We start from the raw sequence: 20,143 nt of genomic DNA on the forward strand, positions 1-20,143 counted from the left end.
CTGGGGTCATGGTCTCAGGGTCATGACAGGTCATCGAGAGCCCTGCATTCAGGGCAGATTCTGCTCGGGATTCTTTCCCCTTCCCTCTTCCTCCTCATGGGCTCCTTCCACTGCTTGCATGTGCATGCTCTTTCGCTGTTTCTCTAAAGTAAAAAAATTTTTTAAAAAATTTTAAGGTGTGATAGTTGGTATTAGGTTACATGAGAAAAGAATCCTCATCTTTGAGCAATGTTTATGGGAAAATGTATGGATGTCTGGGATCTGCATCAAAAATAACAAAGGGGGATGCCGAGCAAATGGCTCAGCGGTTGAGCATCTGCCTTTGGCCCAGGAGTGATCCTGGAGACCCGGGATTGAGTCCTGCATCCGGCTCCCTGCATGGAGCCTGCTTCTCCCTCTGCCTGTGTCTCTGCCTCTCTCTCTCTCTCTCTCTCTCTCCCTCTCTCAGGATTAAATAAATAAAATCTTAAAAAAAAAAAAAACAAAAATAACAAAGGGGTACAGTTGACACAAAAACAGTCCCCGATGTAAGAGCTTTACAAGGGACTTCAGCACACCTGTCTACTTTTGGTTGGAAGAAGGAGAGAGAGGAAGAGGATGAGAAATGAGAGAGGGACAGAGGAGAGGAGACAGCAATACAGAAAACTCCTTTGACCAGTTTTGTCAAGAGTGGCAAGAAAATGGGAGTGGAGTAAAGGAGTCAAGTCCTTGAACAGGAAATACAGGGTGGCACCCATTGCCCCAGGCGGCGTGGACACAGGTGGGCTGGTGTGCTCTAACAGGGCGGGATGAAGTGTTCCCATCAGAAGGAAATTTTAAAACAAGCAAGGTCCTTAACGATAGAGAACAAACTGAGGTTTGACGGAGGCAGGTGGGTGGGGGAGGGGCGAGACGGTTGAAGGGCAGTGGGGAGGGCACTTGTGATGAGCACTGGGTGTTGTATGTAAGTGGTGAGTCACTGAATCCTATTCCTGAAACCAATCTCGCAGTGTATGCTAACTAAAATTTAAATTAAAAAAAAATAAAAATAAGCAAGGTCAGATGACAATAAAGAGAGGGATTAAGATTTAAAGCAATTTTTTAAAAAGCCACAGTCTCCCTCAAGTCCTCTAAGTCAGGCATATTCCCAGACCACACCCCGATCGATGGGCTAAGCTGCTCCTGACTCTTGGGGTGCACTCGGGCCCCAGCGCCGGGGAGTGCTGGCCCAGCCCGCCCACGCGCTCAAAGCCAGGAGGACGGCAGGCAGGCAGGCAGGCAGGCAGGCCGAGCACCCTGGGAAGACTGGCCATGGCCATCACGAGGCGAGGCCCAGGCCGCGTCAGACCCCGTGACTGCTGGGAACTGTGGGTGGCACGCTCCGCTCCGGCAAGCCAAGAAAAGCCTGACTCAGGACATTTTAATTAAGGTTGGGCCCACTCTCGGCTCCAAGAGCCACTGGCCCTCTTTGTCTTCTCTTCCCCTTACTGACACAACCAAGGAACAGTTTCTAGTTCTGTGGTTGGTACCAAGAAATCCTTCCAGAATTGGTCCCTAACAGGTTAACTTAAAGGTGGCCATGAAAGATTATAAAGGGCCAAAGGAAAATAAGAAGTCACAGAGGCCCTTCCTTCTCTCTTCCTGGGGGTCAACACCAAGGGCGCGGTGATGCTGCCTGGCAAACAGCAGGGACATCTGGGATCTGTCACCTGCTCACAGGCTGTACTGGGGGGGGGGGGCACGTCCCTGTATTTATGGAGCAGGATAAATCATCCCTGCGCCAACTATAGCGAGAGGGTCCACAAGGCAGGGGGGCACAGAGAACTGCCTGTCGCCGCCTGGCCCGGGGCTCCCTCCTGGACCCGCTCCCTCCCTGCTGAGCACGGGAGCCGCGGACCCACCAGGCGGAGGAACTGGCTCTCCTCTGCTCCCCAGGCAGCGGCAGCCGCCCCACTGGCTCCATGGAGACCAGGTATATTTAGACCACAGAATGTTTAGAACAGCCTCGCACTCCAGGCCCAGGAGGTAGAAATCCAAAAGCAGGAAAACCCCCCGGGACAAAGGGTGGACGCCACCTGACCTCCAATCACCTCTTTTAAAAATTAAAGCCATGACGGCCCTGGAGATAGGAGCTCAACTCAAACTCAGAGACGTCCTGAGCTGCAGGACCCTGCAGGGCCACCGAGTCCCCAGTCCCCGAGCTGCCTCTCACCTGATGCTGCTGCAGGTGTGCTCTGGGGGAGGGATGAGCCTTGTGGAAAACGAGGAGGGGCACTGCCTGCCCTGCCTTTGGAATTCTATTCACACTGGGACTATGTGGGGTTGCACTGGCCCTGAGGTCCTCACATCACGACATTCACTCTTCTCCCCAAGGGAGGGACTCAGAGGAGAGGCAGAGGTCCAGCCATGTGCTACCATTTATCACCTGCATTGGGGGCTGGGATGTCCCTAAACCTTGATGCCTGAACTCTCCTGGGGGGGGACCCCACCATGGCTCATCCATAGCAGAGGTCACTGGAGAAGAGTTGGTGTGCTCAGAACTACCCATGTCCCCTCAGGGAGTCCACCGATAGAGTGGCCCCCACCCTGATCTCGCACCAGGATTTTGCATTGGCTTCAGGCACAGATTTGAGAGGCCGGTGCTCAGCACTCATCCCCTCCAAAATAAACAAGTAAACAAACAAACAAGGCAGCCAAGTGGAGCCTTTTAAGTCTTAGCAAAACTTCTTAAGAATAATGATGCCTCCCTTTCACCAAGAAGGAAGCCCCTGCCCCTCCCAAAGCCGAAGCCAAAGCAAAGGCTTTGAAAGCTAAGAAAGCGGTGCTGAAAGGCGTGCACAGTCACAAAAAAAGATCTGCACGTCACCTACATTCCGAGACCCAGACCCCGCGTCTCCGAAGGCAGCCCAAATATCCTCGAAAGGGCACCCCCAGGAGCAACAAGCTTGATCACTATGCCATCAAGTTCCCCCTAACTACGGAGTCAGCCATGAAGAAAATAGAAGACAACAACACACTTGTGTTCATTGCGGATGTCAAGGCCAATAAGCACCAGATCAAACAGGCTGTGAAGAAGCTCTATGACACTGATGTGGCCAAGGTCAACACTTTGATCAGGCCTGATGGAGAGGAGAAAGCATATGTTCGACTGGTTCCTGGCTATGATGCTTTGGATGTTGCCAACAAAATTGGGATCATCTAAACTGAGTCCAGCTGGCTATAAATCTAATTTTTTTTCACCATAAAAAAAAAAAAAAAAAGAATAATGATGCCTGGTCTGAGGAACAGAAGACCCGGGCCAGCAGCAGCTCTGTAGAGAAGCTCCACTGGAATCTAAGAGAAGACTGGGACTGGCCAGGTTGAAGAATTTCAGAATCTAAGAGCAGAAATCACCTGCTTACAAAGTGGAGTTTCCTCCACAAAATGGGGCCTCCTCCATTGTTGGGGGGCGGGGGTGTGTGTCAGGATGAGGCCATCAGTGAAGCAAGTTTGAATAAAGAAAAAGAAAACAAAAAAAAAGTCTGACTACTGACTGCGCCGAAGATCTCTTAGCCGGAATCCTGGCTTTCCGGCAGGGAGACTGGGGCCCCAGGGAGGCGAAGGCCCTTCCTGGCCCTCCTGGCTTCGTCCGGTGGTCCTTGCGCCTTTCGGCACAGTCCTGGCCGGTGTGCTCAGACGCCGCGGAGTGGCTGTTCCTGGACACCTTCTGTTTCCATCCACCCCGATGATTAAAGCACAGTCAGGGGTACCTGCCGTAACCAGCTGGGCAGCGCGCATCCCCATCTCTCACTGAGGGCCTTGGGCCCTTCCCAAGGCTCGCAGAATGGGAGCTGGGCTTTGGGACAAAGTCAGGAGTGTCCTAGTTGCCTCCTTCGTGGACATTAGCCTCAACAGAGGCTCTGGCCTGCTGGGTGTCTGCTGCTCCTCCAACCCCAGGCAACTGCAGTGTTTCTGACTTACTCTTCTAGTTTTATTTTATTATTATTCTTTTTTAAGTAGGTTCTACACACAGTGTGGAGCCCACCACAGGGTTTGACCTCACAATCCTGAGATCAAGACCTGAGCTGAGGTCAAGAGTCTCGGATGCTCAACCAACTGAGCCACCCAGGCGCCCCATGACTTATTCACCTAATTTTAAAATCCCTGAGATCCCACCTCACCTTAGCCTGAAAAATACTTCATTCCCGATGACAATCAATGACTGAAGATTACAGGACCAGAGATCATCGCTTCGTAAGAATCAGAGATCCTGTAGCTCAGAAATGATCAGCCTGGTTTCTTGGTGGGCATGAAAAACGCTGTCCAGGGGCACCTGGGTGGCTCAGTTGGTTGAGCACCTGCCTTCGGCTCAGGTCATGATCCCAGGGTCCTGGGACTGAGTCCCACATCGGACTCCCTGCTCAGCGGGAAGTCTGCTTCTCCCTCTCCCTCTTCCCTGGCTTGTGCTCTAATAAATAAATAAAACCTTTAAAAGAGAGAGAGAGAGAGAGAGAGAGAGAGAAAAGAAAGAAAAACACTGTCCATCTTCCAATGCCCCTGCCCGGGAATGCCCGGGAAAGGCTTGTGCCCAGGCTGGGTGGCAGCCTGGGTCTGGCTGGCCCAGTACGGAGAGTCACCATGAAGGGTGTGCTGTTTGTTTCCCATGAGCCTGCATTGCTTCTTAAGCAAGATGAGTGAAATCAATGCTTCTTAACCATTTATTTGCTACTAAATACACCCAATTATATGGTTTTCTTTCCCACTGCCCAAATCGCTACTCATTAGCCCCTTTACTGGAGAGTTGGCAAGCTCTCTGCTTTTTTGGCAGCTCTGTGGAAAGACATGCAGGAGGAAAAAGCTAAAAAAAGCAGGTACTTGAATTATCCACGGATTTCATTTTTTTTGTGCTTTCTTTGGAGTGTTAGAACAGTGACAGCAGAAGGGGACAGGCCTCGTTGGGCGCAGATCTTTTGGGAAATTTGATGGCATATGGTTTTCAGAAGCAGTTACATGCCTCTTTCCTGGAGGAGGAGTGTCCTGGCCCCAAGGTACTGCGATTGTCCTGCCTCCGGACACGGCACAGGGCTTGACCTCTCCTGGTGGGACTGAGGACTCCTTTCACAGTGAGGACACAAACCACAAGAGTCTCCACTAGGAGGTCACTGGGCAGGAGGACGGCCCTAGAAGCCAAACACTGGCCTGAAAGAACATGTAGCACACACGACTCCATGCCACGATTTTACCCCTGGGACGGAGGCAGGCCCTGCTTTCGGAGTGCCCCGTGTTCAGTGGTGTGTGTGGCACTGGCAGGAAGAAGGAGGGTCTTTCAAAGCCTGGGAGCCTCACTGGTTCTGCATTCTGCTTTCACTTCCCCTCCCCTCGGCTGTACCTGCAACATGACCTGGTGAAGGCACCCCTCACCCGACGACCATTTTGTGGCTACAGAAAATGTCATCGAGTCACTGTCTACATCAAAATGTTAGGTTTTGGGGGACACTGGGGGACCCCTGCTTCCACCCCCTGGTCATGCAATACAGTCAGACAGAGGCTAAAAATGTAAATGCACGGTCAGGAGGCAGGACGGCAACTCTGTGGATCAAGAACTCAGGCTGGCTGCTAAAGGACATGGGGGGACAGCTGAGTGTACACCCAATCCACTGTGGTCCGGTGACCGTCTTCTTTTCCACAGTGCCAGCCCCAGGGCTAGGGGCTTGGTGGGTTCTGTTCGCTGCCGATTCCTGGTGACTGGAAGAAAAGCTCATCACCGTCCAGCTCATCACCGTCACTCAGCAGATATTTGTTCCATGAACACGTGGTTTTAAGGAGGCCTGGCCCACAAGACTGACTTGAGAGGATGGGTTATCTATTGTGATTTCAAGACAAACATCACGGGGATGGAAAAGGCCCGGAGAATTGGAAAGAGCCAACAGCCAGAATCATGGTGCAAGTCCAGGTCTGCCCCTTATGAGCATCAGAATCCCGGGATCCCTGGGTGGCGCAGTGGTTTAGCGCCTGCCTTTGCCCCAGGGCGCGATCCTGGAGACCCAGGATCGAATCCCACGTCGGGCTCCCGGTACATGGAGCCTGCTTCTCCCTCTGCCTGTGTCTCTGCCTCTCTCTCTCTCTCTGTGACTATCATAAATAAATAAAAATTAAAAAAAAAAAAAAAAAAGAATCCCGCGCAAGTTCCTTCTCCAGACCTCATTCCACTCAGGTATTAGACCGGGCTCCCGGCCTGCCCTGCAAATTTGTTATGAGCCTGACGCAGGAAATGTGTGTGACCAGCAGGTGCTAAAGAAACTCGATGGAGGGACTCCTCTGGTGTTACTACCCTGCTACCTCTTGTGTACTCGGCCACCTCATGCCTCAGTAGCCTGCAACACCCAAAAAAGAGAACCTAGGGAGAAAGTGTGAACAGAGGTTGACTACTTACTAAAATAAAGTTTGGAGATTTTTGTGGACTTAAAGTTTACACCAGTAGCCTTTCTTGTTTTCATATATGACTGAGTTTCTTAGAATCTGTTGATCTCAACTCTTAAGCACAGTTATCCAGGGAGGAGAGGTGATTCTAGGAAAACTAACACTTCCTTCCCTTTTTTAAAGTTTTCTAAAAAAAAAAAAAATAAATAAATAAAAATAAAGTTTTCTTTATTTAAGCAATCATACACAGTACATGGGGCTCAAACTCATGACCTCAAGATCAAGAGTTGTGTGCCCCTGTGACTGAGCCAGCCAGGTACCCCTACCCCTAATATTTCCTTTTTTTTTTAGAGAGAGAGAGAGAGAGAGAGAGAGAGAGATAGCGTGCACATGTGTGCACATGAGTGTGGGGGAAGCGCAGAGGGCGAGGGAGAGTCTCAAGTAGATTCCACACCCAGTGCCCAAGGCGGGGCTCCATCCCACGACCCTGAGATCACACCCTGAGCCAAAATCAACAGTCAGATGCTTAACCAACTGATCCAGCCAGGTGGCCCTTTCCTTATATATTTCTATAACGTTTAAAAGCATTCAAGAAAAGGGGCAAATGATAAATTACAAATACATAAAACAGGAGAATGGTTGCGTGGCAGGGCCAGCTGATTTGCTAGCAAGATGCAGGAGGCCCTCTTGGGACCCCGGATGGTCACAATAACCAACAGACCAAACCCGAACTTTCAGCTCCAGCCAAAGGGACTCTCCCAGAGACTGGCCTTACTCTCCTGCCTCAAAGAAAAGTTCTAGGATGTTCCCACCTTAAGCAAGCAGCAATAAGGACAGGGCTGGAAAGGAAAGTTCACCTGAACCAACCAGCCCTGCTGCCTCATTCAGCCTCCCTCGGAGCAGACACCTGGGAAAAGAGCCCCACTGCGTTCCCTGGACCTAAGGGCACCACCAGCTTCAGTGGCATCATACCCTTGCCAGGGTGGTGAATCCTGATGCCTCATCCCCAAGGTGAGCACTAAAGACTCAAGTTGAGAAATCGACCACCTGAGAGCCCCACAGTACCTACAAACGCCAACCTTCTTCCTGCAACACTCATGCTCCAAATACTGCTCCTTTCTTTCCACATTCAAACCTGGCTTGACCACTCCACGTTAGCTTTCAGCCCAGTTTTGGCAGCTAGCAGGCCACAACGGGCTCTGGCTGGATGAGCTCTGAGGGGGACCCGCGGGATGGCCGCTGCTCCGTCGGAACTCCAGACCAACTAGGGAGACAGCTATGGCCCACCCGGTGGCACGCGGGCCTGCGGCCACCAGAGTGCCACCTGCTCCATCCAACCCCAGGTGCGGGTGAGTTTCTACCGGCGTCCAGTCGTCAAATGGGGCTTTTGGTCTGGACAAGCTTCATGCTAGAAGCAAGCCACGGAGAAAGAGAGGGCCTAGGGTGCTCTGTGATGGGACAGAGGGACCCATAGTGTCACAAGGCTTCAAACAGAAACCTAATGTTAGAGAAGCATTGTGTAAAAGGAAAGCCTATGTCCTAAGGCTGAATGGGCAGGGCTCAGGAAAGGCAGTTCCCGCTTCTCACTTAGTATCTGATGCTGGGCCTGGTGGGATCACTCATAGGGTCGGGTGGTTCCCAGCTGGGGGCCTTCAGGTCCCCAGTGTCCCTCACTGGGAAGCCTCTGTTCTGTGAGAGAGGGAAGGAGCACAGAATAGTTACTGCAGGGGGAGAAGAAGCAAGGAGAAACAACCCTGACCGTCAGCACCTCGGTTTATAGAATGTGTGAGTAGGTATTATTTTATTTAGAGCTCTGCCCAGTGACTCAGGTCATTGGGGATTTTCAGAACTCTTAAGACTTTTAGACTCTTAAGAGTTTTTCCATGAAGCCAGAGAGCACAACACTATTGATTGAAACCCAATGGTCATTATATTTCCCACATATATATAAATACAAGGACCTCTCTAGAAATCAGCTGCCCTAGCTAATTTTTAATGAGCTGGCTGACCTAACCTTTCTGGGGGGGACGGGGACACGGGGCCAAGGGGAGCCCACCACCCTCGCCAGCCTCTTCAGCCGCCCCGACAAGCTAGGTGAACCTCACAGCTGCAGCTCCTTCGCCAGGGTGAGCAGATCCCCGCCGAGAGACCCCGACTGAGACCGCTGCTCGGTGCCTGGCCAGTGTCCCTTACTGGAGGCAGCATCGCCTCCTGAGGCCAGTCTTCTCTGGTCACCTCCTCTATACAGCACACTCCTCTGCCGAGGTCTGTCACAGTATCCGGTCTCGTGCCTCCGTAACACTAATCGTGATCTGAAATCATCTTTGTACTGGCTTGTCACTAATCCATCACTTGTCTCTCTCCCTGAAATATCTGCTCCATGAGGGCAGGGATCTGATCTGCCTTGCTCGCTACTCCCCTGCTAGGGCCTTGGACAGCAGGGACATATGGACATACGGTGGCGGGGGAGGGGGGGCAGGACGAGGCATTCAGTAAATATTTTTGAAACACTAAGCACATGGACACGTGATGGGATTTACCAATGTCCATATTCATTCCACAAGCCTGAGATAACACACAAAATCACAGCTGCAATAGAGACTTGATTAACTACAGGACCGGGCACACCAATTTCTCTGAAGGCAACCCCCTACCCTGATGAGGACTTTTTTTTTTTTTTTAAGATTTTATTTATTTATTCATGGGGGGGGGGGGGGTTGGGCAGAGACACAGGCAAAGGGAGAAGCAGGCTCCATGCAGGGAGCCCGACGTGGGACTCGATCCCGAGACTCCAGGATCACACCCTGGGCTGAAGGCAGGTGCTAAACCCCTGAGCCACCCAGGGATCCCTGATGAGGACTTTTTAGGCGTGCACGCAGGCACATATCCCAAGTAGGGCCCACAAAACAGTCTGCATTTGTAAATAAAGGTTTTTTGGAGCACAGCTGCCCTCCTACACGGATGGATTCTCTGTGCTTCCTTCTTCAGCTACAAGGGCAGCACTGAGTAGTTGCAAAGAGACCATATGGGCTGAAAACTACCTGGCATTTTATGAAAAAGTTTGACAGGGGCGCCCGGTTGGCTCAGTCAGTTAAATGTCTGCCTTCAGCTCAGGTCAGGATCCTGGGGACCTGGGATCGAGCCCCACATTGGGCTCCCTGCTCAGGGGGGAGTCTGCTTCTCATGCTTTCTCTGAAATAAATAACATATTTTGTTAAGTAAATACATAAACAATCAAACAAATAAATAAATAGAAAAAGTCTGGCAAAGCACGAGCTTGAAGAAACAGAGAAGAGCCGCCTGAGGCTCTGAGCGGGAGCCCACGAGAGCAGCTGCAGAGTTGACATGAGCGTAACGGTGGCGCGTGTCTCACTTAGGCCTGCGTACGGTGCTAAGTGCCTTGAAGTGTATCCTGTCCTGGGACCTCATTCTCATGACAATACTGTAAGTTCCGACGGCTGCTGCGGCTGATGGAGGCCCAGGAATTTGCCAGAGTCCAAAAGGTCAGTGACAAAGCCAGAATTCAAACCCAGCCTCGGGCCTGTGCGCCCCTGAAACCTGCACTTGTGCCCACTGCGCTCTACGGCTTCCACGCAAAGCCCTTTCTAGCTGCATCTAGCGGACGCCTGGGCACGCTGAGGTCTGGTCCGTCTCCCAGAAGACGGCCTGGGTGTCCCCACGTCCTCGGGGATGTTTCGGCTGTTCCTTCCACCCACAAGCTCCTTCTCCTTCTCGGAGTTCTACCAGTCTGTGAAGACTCAGCTAAGCCCTCCTTCTCTGGGGGCCTCTCCTCAGCTACTGACTTTAAATTCTCCCTCCAACCATCACACAAACCATTGGGGGACGGAGGCTGCTTCCTCCTCATACTGTGCGTGTGTGCACCACACAGGCTCCTCAAAAACAAAACAGAACTCTCGGGAAAACCACTGCCTTCCCTCCCCCCGGAGAAGATGCTATTTAGTAGAACCACATGCCAATTCTAAATGCCAACACTGTCTCTGACTTGGACATCTCTCTTTAACTATGAACAAATCACCAACCGCAGGCTTTATCTGCCCCTGGGATGTTTCTGCCTTCTCTCCCTTTCTAGAACATATGGAACTTGCTTCTCATTTACCTGTGCTATTGAGTTCTCAATTCACCCTAACCCTCCCAACCCTGCCTTCCTATCAAAACACAGGGGCCCCTGGGGCCAGGCGGGATAACAGCTAATGTCACCTCTCAGGGGTTACAGCACATGCTCGTCATCACAAAACCTGTGAAAATGGCTCAGCTCGACAATACTCCTTGGGGAGAGTGGCTGTGCTTGGGGATGTAGTTTCTGGGGCGGGGACACAGGGGGCTCCTGGAGGCCGGTTATGTTCTGTTTCTCCATCCAGGTGCTGGATGCGTGGATACGTTCACTTTGCGAGAACTCATTCAGCTGTACACTTAGGAGTACAGGTATATTCTGTTTTCTATAGGCATGTTCTATTTTAGTAAAAAGTTCTAAAATACCCTTTGTAGGGGCACCTGGGTGGCCCGGTCAGTTAAGTGTCCGACTCTTGGTTTTGGTTCAGGTCATGATCTCAGGGCGGTGGGATGGAGCCCCACATGTAGCTCCACGCAAGGCCTGCGGCCTCCTTGAGATTCTCTCCCTCGTCTCTCTGCCCCTCTCCCTGCACCTCTCTCTCTCTCTCTCTAAAAATAGATACATCTTTCAAATACCCTTTGCAAACACAGTAATACACAACGGATCAGATCTTTTTTTGCAGAAATACACGTCTCATTTTCTTCAGGCAACATCCTTAAAAGGGATCAGCAAGACCATTTCACTAGCAGCAGGATGAATGAAAGAAAAAAAAGGCAAAGCAACTTTCAAGGAGCTAAATAACAAATTTAGGTGAGATTGGTGTTCAAGGACAAATGTGACCCCAAGCCTGGTAGCCCTCAACGCCTGTGGCTGTAGCTGATCTGATTCCGATTAGGAGCAGATACTCTGATTCAGAAAACCAAATGCACTTCATGATTCGGGAATATAAAACAGCTCCCTGAAACACAGCCTACAAAGAAAGCAGGTAACAAGTCCAAATGATGTTGTATAACAAGCCTTAGGTGGTGAGGCACTTAGCCATCTTCAGAACCTTGTAGAAGTGAGGAACTGGCTCTCCCACAAACAAAAAGCTAACCACTTGTGCTATAGACTAAATTTCTGTGTCCCTCCCGTAAATTTATGGGCTGAAATCTTAACCCGTCCTGATGGCATTTGGAGGTGGGGCCTTTGGGAGGTGCTGAGGTCATGAGGGTGGAGCCCTCAGCTAGGGATTAATGCCCTAATAAAAGAGATCCAGGAGAGCTCCCTTCTGCTTCGCCCTCGTGAGGACCCAGGGGAAGTAAGCAGTCTGCCACCGGAAGAGGGCCCCGCATCAGAACCCAACCACACTGGCACCCTATTTTCAGACTTCCAGCATTCAGAACGGTGACAAGTAAATATCTGCTGTTTATAAGCCATCCAGTTTATGGTAGTTTGTAATAGCAGCCTGGACAGATGAAGAACAGCTTCCTAAGACGGGGTCAAGCACCCTGCTCAACATTCTATATATGCTCCTGTTAAATTTTCACAACCCTAATTTTACCCCTGCTTTTACAGATGAGAAAAATGAGGCATGGGGAGCTTAAGGCACCTACCTAAGATTAGAGGGTTACTAATTGGCAGGGCAGGCGGCCACGCTCCAGAATCCATATCCTTAACCATGCTGCTCGTCATGCCTTTGGCTGTGATGCACCCAGGGATGGGTTTCCAGTTGCCAGTGTGGGACTTCTGTCTTCCGGCGAGCATTACAGCTCAATAAAATGTGCTTGTCCAACGCATATGATTACAAGAATCTTGACAAGCACATCCGACTCCTTCATAAACGGCAGCCTGATTCTCAGAATGAATCTCTGTCTTCAAAAGATTCATGCTTACACGAATGACAGCATCCATGTCTAGCCCCTTTCTACCGGCACTTTCCATTTATTTGTTGGAACTGCAGGGACAAAGCGCTTGGCCTACCTGAAGCCAACATCGGCCCAGATTAGATGAGAAGGGTCAGCTGTCTTCCTTTCTCTCCCATTATGAAAGATCTATTATTGCTTTTTGACAAAGTATTTGCTTAATCCCGGACTCCTTGAGTAAGCAAAAACCATGCCTCAATTGCATTAGCAAAGCTCAGGAAAAGTAAATAAACAAAACTTTTGTCCCATGTCTGCAATGTTACCTTCAGTTGTGCTTTTAGGAGGACATTTCAGTAAGATCCTTTACGGATCTACTTTTCTTTTAAGCCACATTGATATCAATGAAAGGTAAAATTGCTAGCCTATGCTACTTTTGAGGAATTTAAGTGTCTGTGTGTGTGTGGGGGGGGCTATTTAAATATAACAGTTGATTGAATGGTTTGGTTTATTGAATTAAAATAATCTGATGACCGCTTTTTCCCCCTCTAAATCATTCCCCATTTCTGAGACGATCAGGTGAGCCAGGATGTCAAATTAGGGAGAAAAAAAAAAAAATCCAACCATGTTCCTCAAATGATTTTTCAATTCTGGTTTGGTTTTAAGAGAATAGGACCCGGGAGGCCTCGGGGGGCTCGGTGAGCCTCTGCCTTCTGCTCAGATCCCTGGGTCCTGGGACGGAGCCCCCTTCGGGCTCCCTGCAGGGAGCCTGCTTCTCCCTCTGCCTGTGTCTCTGCCTCTCTCTCTGTCTCTCATGAATAAATAAATAAAATCTTTAAAAAAGAGAGAAAATAGGATCCTTTTCCAGATAATGCTGACTTTCTCACGACAGTGACATACCCTTAATAGGTAGTTTTTCTACCCGGAATTGGGCCGGGGATGCCTCCTGCAAGGAGCCCCACGCAGCGGGGTCTGTGTGCCACCAAGTCCCGTGGGTCAGCAGCCCCCGAACCGCAGCCCTCGGGCACCTGCGGCTCTGGGTCAAAGCGCCCAAACGCAGCCATCCCAGCGCCACCCCTGAGCAGCAGGACTATGCCGGGAACTTTCCGGGGCCAGAGGCGGCGTCACCCCGAACCGGCAGGCGCCCCAAGGTGCCGGCCCCGGGAGGCGGTTGGGGGGGGCGAGGGTCGGGGCCCCGCGAGTGACGCCCCAGGGCGCTCCGGGGATGCTCACCTGGACCTCGGGCTTCACTAGCAGTGCGGAGGCCACGCGCTCTCCCGGGCCGCCCGCTGCCCGCATCGCCCCGGGGCCACCAGGGGAGGGCGGGGTGTCCCCGAGCCCCGGGGATCCCGGGGGGCGCCCCCAGCTCCGGGACGCCGGGACGTCGGGGCCGGGGGCTCGGGGCGGGCCTCGGGGCCGCGGCCGCGCTCACCTTCTTCACCGACAGCGAGATGTTCTCCAGGATGCGGTCCTTCACCTCCCGCGGCTCCATGGCGCCGCCGCCGCCGCCCCGCCGCCGCCGCTTCCCGCGCCGGGGCCCCGGGGCCGCCGCCAACCGCTGCCGCCGGCCGTGCGGGGGCTCCGTCGTGCCGGCCGCGGGGCCCGGCGCCCGCCGCCCGGCCCTCGCCTCGCCCGGCCCCTCGCTCCGCCGCGGCCCGGCGGCTCCCGAGCGCGGCGGGCGGGGAGGAGGCCGCGGGCTGCGCGGCGGCGGCGGCGGCAGGAACTGATGTCAGGCGGGGCGGCGCCGAGGCGGGCGGGCGGGCGGGGGGGAGGGGCGCCCCGGGACGGCCCAGCCCCCTCCCCCCCGGGACGGCCCAGCCCCTCCCCCGCCCCCCCCCCCCCCGGCACGGCCCAGCCCCTCCCCCGCCCCCCCCCCCCCCCCCCCGGCACGGCCCAGCCCCTCCCCCCCGGCACGGCCCAGCCCCCTCCCCCCCCGATGGCCCAGCCCCCTCCTCCCACCCCCCCGGACGGCCCAGCCCCCTCCCCCCCCGGGACGGTCCAGCCCCTCCCCCTCCCCCCCCCCGGGACGGCCCAGCCCCTCCCCCGCCCCCCCCCCCGGCACGGCCCAGCCCCCTCCCCCCCCGATGGCCCAGCCCCCCCCCCCCCCGACGGCCCAGCCCCTCCCCCACCCACCCCCCCGGACGGCCCAGCCCCTCCCCCCCGCCCCCCCCCGCCCCAGGGACCCCCAGGGACCCGGCGCCCCGACCCACCCACCCAGACCCCCAGCCCTGCGGCCTCTCCACCCAGGGAAGCCGGCCCTCCCCGCCCCAGTCCTAAACTTTCAGGCCATTTCCCTGGGGCTCCTCCCCCCCCCCAACACACCCTCTGCGCTTCCTAACGTCGCAGCACCCGCCCTGGTTGGTGCCCACATCCCAGCCGCTCGGTGCGACCACTCCGGGGGGGCCCCAACTTGCCCAGCCCTGAACCCCACGCGCACCCCTCTCGGAATTCCCCGAGAGCCACCTGTGTGGGAACAGTTTTCAGTCTCCTGCCTGGCTCACTTAGCTAATTTGGTCCCCAAATAAATAGATCCTAATGCATCTGCTAGTCCCTCTTCTTTCTTTTTTTTTTTTTTGACATTTATTTATTTATTTATTTATTTATTTATTTATTTATTTATTTATTTATTTATGATAGACATAGACAGAGAGAGGCAGAGACACAGGCAGAGGGAGAAGCAGGCTCCATGCACCCGGAGCCCGATGTGGGACTCAATCCCAGGACTCCAGGATCGCGCCCTGGGCCAAAGGCAGGCACAAAACCCCTGAGCCACCCAGGGATCACCTACACTTTTTTTTTAAAGTCAGTATAGATTCATTTTTTTCACATTATGAAATGGAGATACAATTGACAGATAACGTTAGTTTCAGGGGCACAGCATGATGATCTGATATTTGTATATATTGAGAAATGATCAGTACTCCTTTTTTTTTTCTTAAGATGCCCCACTTCTCAACTTCAGCTCCCTATTTTCCCTCCTCTCTGCTCAACTACCCGTCCCTCAGCCTCCCAGACCTGGTCATCTCAGCACCGTAATGAAACGCTGATCCTACAGCCTATCCTAGACAGCCCCCACCCCAGAGACAACCAAAAGATTCCCCTCCATCCCTCAGTTTCCCCAGGAGAGACCCAAGATGGTGGTAGTTATTTATTTGCTTACGGTTTTATTTAAAAAAAAATACACCCCCCCCCAACATGGGTTCCCAACTTAAAACCCCAAGATCAAGAGCTGCATACTCCACCAACTGAGCCAGCCGGGCACCCATTGTTTTGTTTTTATGCGGCTGGATAAGGGGGACCAAATTATGTGTCAAGAAGAAGAAGGAGGACAACCTGAGAAACCGCATTCTACCGCCACTTCAGGATCTAGGTCAAGAATTCTCACCACTAACGATGATGATGGTGGTAAGTGCTGAGTACTGACTATGTGCCATGCGCTGAACTCAGTGCTTTACATACATTTGTGTCATATATTGTCACACGACAGGTCCTGTACAGATGATAGAAGCCATTTGTAACCAAAGATCCCTCTACATTTCTTCGTACTGTTGTAGCAGGTGACTCCACAGGGGCTTTGACCTAACTAACCCTTTAGGAAAAGAAGCAAAGTCTCTAAACTGAGAGCATTTCTTATTAGTACGGAATTCAGGAAAATAAGAGAGAACAGCCTCGTGGAGCCGGGCTAGGGTAGGTGACAGGTGGGGAAGAGGCTGCAGTCGCTGGGCAGGTAGGGGAAAGGCTGAGAACAGAGGACGGGTTACTTCAAATGAGGAAAGAGTCACGTGTCCAAAGGTGTTTGTGGCAAGGCAGAGGTAAGATGCTTGAACGACCAGTCTGATAGCTCCGCGGCACCTGCTTCCCCTTGCACCTGGACCAGGGTGCCTACAGGCCCTGACCTGTCACATGCAACTCTGGCTCATGAGAATCCATTCAGCCCAGAGTGGAACCCACAAGCTTTGTGATTCTTCTTTGCTGTCAAACAGTAAGACATCTTCTGGGCGGCGTCTTCTGCTGGGTGCCACCTTCCCATAAATGACTACTCATGGCTTGGGCACCTGACGGCTTCAACTGACGTATCATTGCTTGGCTACATACCTGTGATGTAAGGTGGTGGCATGCCTGCCATACTGTTCTCTTTGTTTCTTTCTTTTTTTTTTTTTTTTTAAGACTTAGTTATTTATTCATGAGAGACACACACAGAGAGAGGCAGAGACACAGGAAAGGGAGAAGCAGGCTCCATGCAGGGAGCCCGACGGGGGACTCGATCCCGGGACTCCAGGATCACGCCCTGGGCTGAAGGCTGAGCCACCCAGGGATCCCCTGCCTACTGTTTTCATCTTCACATGTCGGGGGATGATGGTCCCATTCAACTTTTACAACATTCAGGAGGAACACAGGGTCTGCCTGCCTACCGAATTCCTCAGGTTTGCCTGGGTAAGTGGGGGGGGGGGGGGGGAAGTGAGGCACATTTTAGTCCCGTAAGACTTCTTGCAGGCAACAGGAGGGGGCCGAGTGTGTGTTCACGTGCAGATAATTGCCCCACGCCCAGAGCTCAAATGTGGAATTCATCCTTGCCTGTCAAAACCAAGGCAACCCAGGGAGCACCTGGCTGGCACAGTCAGGAGAGCACGTGACTGTAGACTGAGGTGGTGAGTTCGACTCCCAGGTTGAGTGGAGAGATTACTTAAGGAAAAAAGAAAAAGAAAGGGAACGCAGAAAGAAACAAAATTAAAAAGCCCCAGGATGCCTATCGGGCCTGTTACAGGGAGCCACTGAAGTTCATCCGTTTGTTGCACAAGCCTGCTGATCATGTGGGCAGTGCATGAGACTCTGAGGCATCGGGAGTCAAAAGCTTCAGTTGACTCATGCTAAGGCCTCGGGCAAATCACTGTCTTAGTTTCCAAATCAGTGCCACAGGAAAAATGACTTTTTCCTCCTTTTTTTTTTTTTTTTAAGATTTTATTTATTTATTCATGAGAGACACACAGAGAGGGAAAGAGAGAGGCAGAGACACAGGCAGACAGAGAAGCAGGCTCCATGCAGGGAACCTGGTGTGGGACTCGATCCCTGGACTCCAGGGTCACGCCCTGGGCCAAAGGCAGGCACCAAACTGCTGAGCCACCCAGGGATCCCCTCTTCCTTTAAATATGGTCCCAACCTCCGTCTCCCACTGCCCAACTCCCATCGGGCGAGGGTTGAGTTGGGTAGGAAGGCACATCCTAGAGAGTCCACAGACCTGGCCACCGGGTCTTCTTTACTCTTCTTTCCAAAGTTGTGTGCTGCCTCAGAGAGGAAAAGGGTAGGGGAAAAGTCTGGCAGCTTTACCCTGCCATATGCTTAAAAGGTCATTGGACCCGGTCATTTATTTTTATTTTTTTAAAGATTTTATTTATTTATTCATGAGAGACAGAGAGAGAGAGAGAGAGAGAGGCAGAGACACAGGCGGAGGGAGAAGCAGGCTCCACGCAGGGAGCCCAACTTGGGACTCAACCCTGGGTCCCCAGGATCAGACCCTGGACTGAAGGCGGCACAAAACTGCTGAGCCACCCGGGCTTCCCCTGGACCGAGTCATTTAAAAAACAGGGGCACCTGGATGGCTCGGTAGTTGATGGCTGCCTTCGGCCCAGGTAGTGATCCCAGGGTCCTGGGATCAAGTCCTGCACTGGGCTCCTCGCAGGGAGCCTCCTTCTCCCTCTGCCTGTGTCTCTGCCTCTTTCTGTGTGTCTCTCATGAATAAATAAATAAAATCCTTAACAACAACAACAAAAGGAGCTGGTTGTACATCAATTATTATTTTTTAAAGATTTTATTTATTTATCTGACAGAGAGAGTGAGCGAGAAAGAGAACATGAGCAGGGGATGGAGAGGGAGAAGCAGACTCCCCCACTGGGCAGGGAGCCTGAGCTGGGGCCCGATCCCAGGACCCCTGGATCATGACCTGAATCAAAGGTAGATGCTCAACTGACTGAGCCACCCAGGTGCCCTTTTTATTATTAGTTAAAACATTTTTTTGGTAATCTCCACATCCAAGGTGGGGCTTGAACTCACAACTCCAAGATCAAGAGTCTCACACTCCACTGATGAAACCAGCCAGCTGTGCCTAAGCGATTTGATTTTAAGGGATCCCTGGGTGGCGCAGCGGTTTGGCGCCTGCCTTTGGCCCAGGGCGCGATCCTGGAGACCCGGGATCGAATCCCACGTTGGGCTCCCGGTGCATGGAGCCTGCTTCTCCCTCTGCCTGTGTCTCTGCCTCTCTCTCTCTCTCTGTGTGACTATCATAAATCAATAGAAGTTACTTTAAAAAATAAATAAATAAAATGTTGAACATCCAGGGGCACCTGGACTGGCTCAGTCAGAAGAGTGTGTGACTCTTGATCACATGGTTGTGAGTTCGAGCCCCACACTGGGTATAGAGATTACTTTAAAAACATAATTTTAAAAATGTAAAAAAATGTGTTGAACATCCAGTTCCTTCCTCATGACTGTCCAGTCAGCAAGATGGGTTGGTGAAAATTGGGAAGTTGTTCAGCCTCTGAGTTTAAAAGCCTCTGACACGTCACAGCATCTGGATGACATCCAGACTCTTCTCTGGCCTCCGAGGCCTTAGCTGATCTGATCCAGCCTTTCTCCCTGACTCCTCTCCTAGTCCCGGTGTGTGCCAGCCCCTGCCAACCTTCCATTTCTCAAACACGCTGGCGTGGTCACATCTGAGGGCCTTTGCTAGGACACTCTCCCCTCGTGTGGCAAAGGCCCTAGTGTGGAGGCAGCTGTTCACCAACATCTGCCCTCCTCACAGTGACAGCATTACGGCCGGGCACAGCGCTAGATGACATCTCCCGGCCTCCTTTGTGGTAGGCCTGGGTATATCAGCAAGTTCCCTCTAATGGAACGTAAATAGAAATAAAGTGACCCACTTCTGGGCTGGGCTCCTGAGCAAGTGGGTACTCCTTCTCCACGCTGTTTCTTCTTCCACCAGGTATGACGAAGCAAAGGGGATGTCTGAGTTACAAGATGTGAAGAGCGTGGCTTCCCGCATCACTGCAGAGAGGAGAGCCGCCCATTGACCAGGAACCCTTGTCTTGGGCTGTAACATAATCAAGATAAAAAACTTGTTTTGTAGCGGCGCCCGGGTGGCTCGGGTGGTTAAGCATCTGCCTTTGGCTCGGGTCATGATCCCAGGGCCCTGGAATAGAGCCCCGCATGGAGCCCCACATCGGGCTTCTTGCTCAGCAGAGGGCCTGCTTCTCCCTCTGCCTGCTTGTGTTTTCTCTCTCTGTCAAATAAATAAAATCTTAAAAAAAAAAAAAGTTCGTTTGTAACAAATTATTGAAAAATTTGGCCTCTTTTCCCCTCCATCTAGCCTAACATAATATAACCCAAATCCTCACCTGGGAGGGCCCTTCTTGTCAGTTAGGTCTTGATTTATTTATTTATCTTTTAATTTTTATTTATTTATGATAGTCACAGAGAGAGAGAGAGAGAGAGAGAGAGAGAGAGGGAGGGAGGGAGAGAGGCAGAGACACAGGCTCCATGCACTGGGAGCCCGACGTGGGATTCGATCCCGGGTCTCCAGGATCGCGCCCTGGGCCAAAGGCAGGCACCAAACCGCTGCACCACCCAGGGATCCCCTAGGTCTTGATTTAAATGTTAGCTTCTCAGAAGAACTTTCTCCTTGCTTGCTCAACATTAAGTAGCCTCTAGTCCTTTCCAATGTGCAAATCTACTAAATTTTTGTTTTGAATTTATTACTACCTGTCATGCTGTTTGTTGTCACTCTTCAAAGAGATTGCTATAGGGTAAGCTCCCTGGGAATATGCTCAGTTCATGGAATGTCTTCGCAGCACCAATTCAG

The 20,143-nt window shown here is 52.2% G+C and overlaps 1 protein-coding gene and 1 long non-coding RNA gene across 3 annotated transcripts in view; one reads left to right on the forward strand and one right to left on the reverse strand.

Annotated features, from left to right (window-relative positions):
* The window catches only part of PLEKHM2 (pleckstrin homology and RUN domain containing M2), a 37,657-nt gene extending 23,640 nt beyond the window's left edge, over window positions 1-14,017 (reverse strand). The window contains exon 1 of one of the 2 annotated variants that reach the window (XM_072751117.1): window positions 13,724-14,017. In XM_072751117.1, the coding sequence (XP_072607218.1) occupies window positions 13,724-13,783 (60 nt within the window). In that variant the 5' untranslated portion in view covers window positions 13,784-14,017. The remainder of the gene's footprint in view (window positions 1-13,723) is intronic. The other variant, XM_072751116.1, reaches the window with a different exon arrangement.
* Window positions 14,018-14,938: 921 nt separating this feature from the next.
* Window positions 14,939-19,561, forward strand: LOC140596233 (uncharacterized). The gene is made up of 3 exons (XR_011998268.1): window positions 14,939-15,696; window positions 16,459-16,725; window positions 19,268-19,561. It is a non-coding gene; the product is annotated as an uncharacterized lncRNA (long non-coding RNA).
* The last annotated feature ends 582 nt before the right edge of the window (window positions 19,562-20,143 follow it).

The sequence above is a fragment of the Vulpes vulpes genome, chromosome 2 (assembly GCF_048418805.1).
Source record: "Vulpes vulpes isolate BD-2025 chromosome 2, VulVul3, whole genome shotgun sequence".
NCBI classification, from domain to species: Eukaryota; Metazoa; Chordata; class Mammalia; order Carnivora; family Canidae; genus Vulpes; species Vulpes vulpes.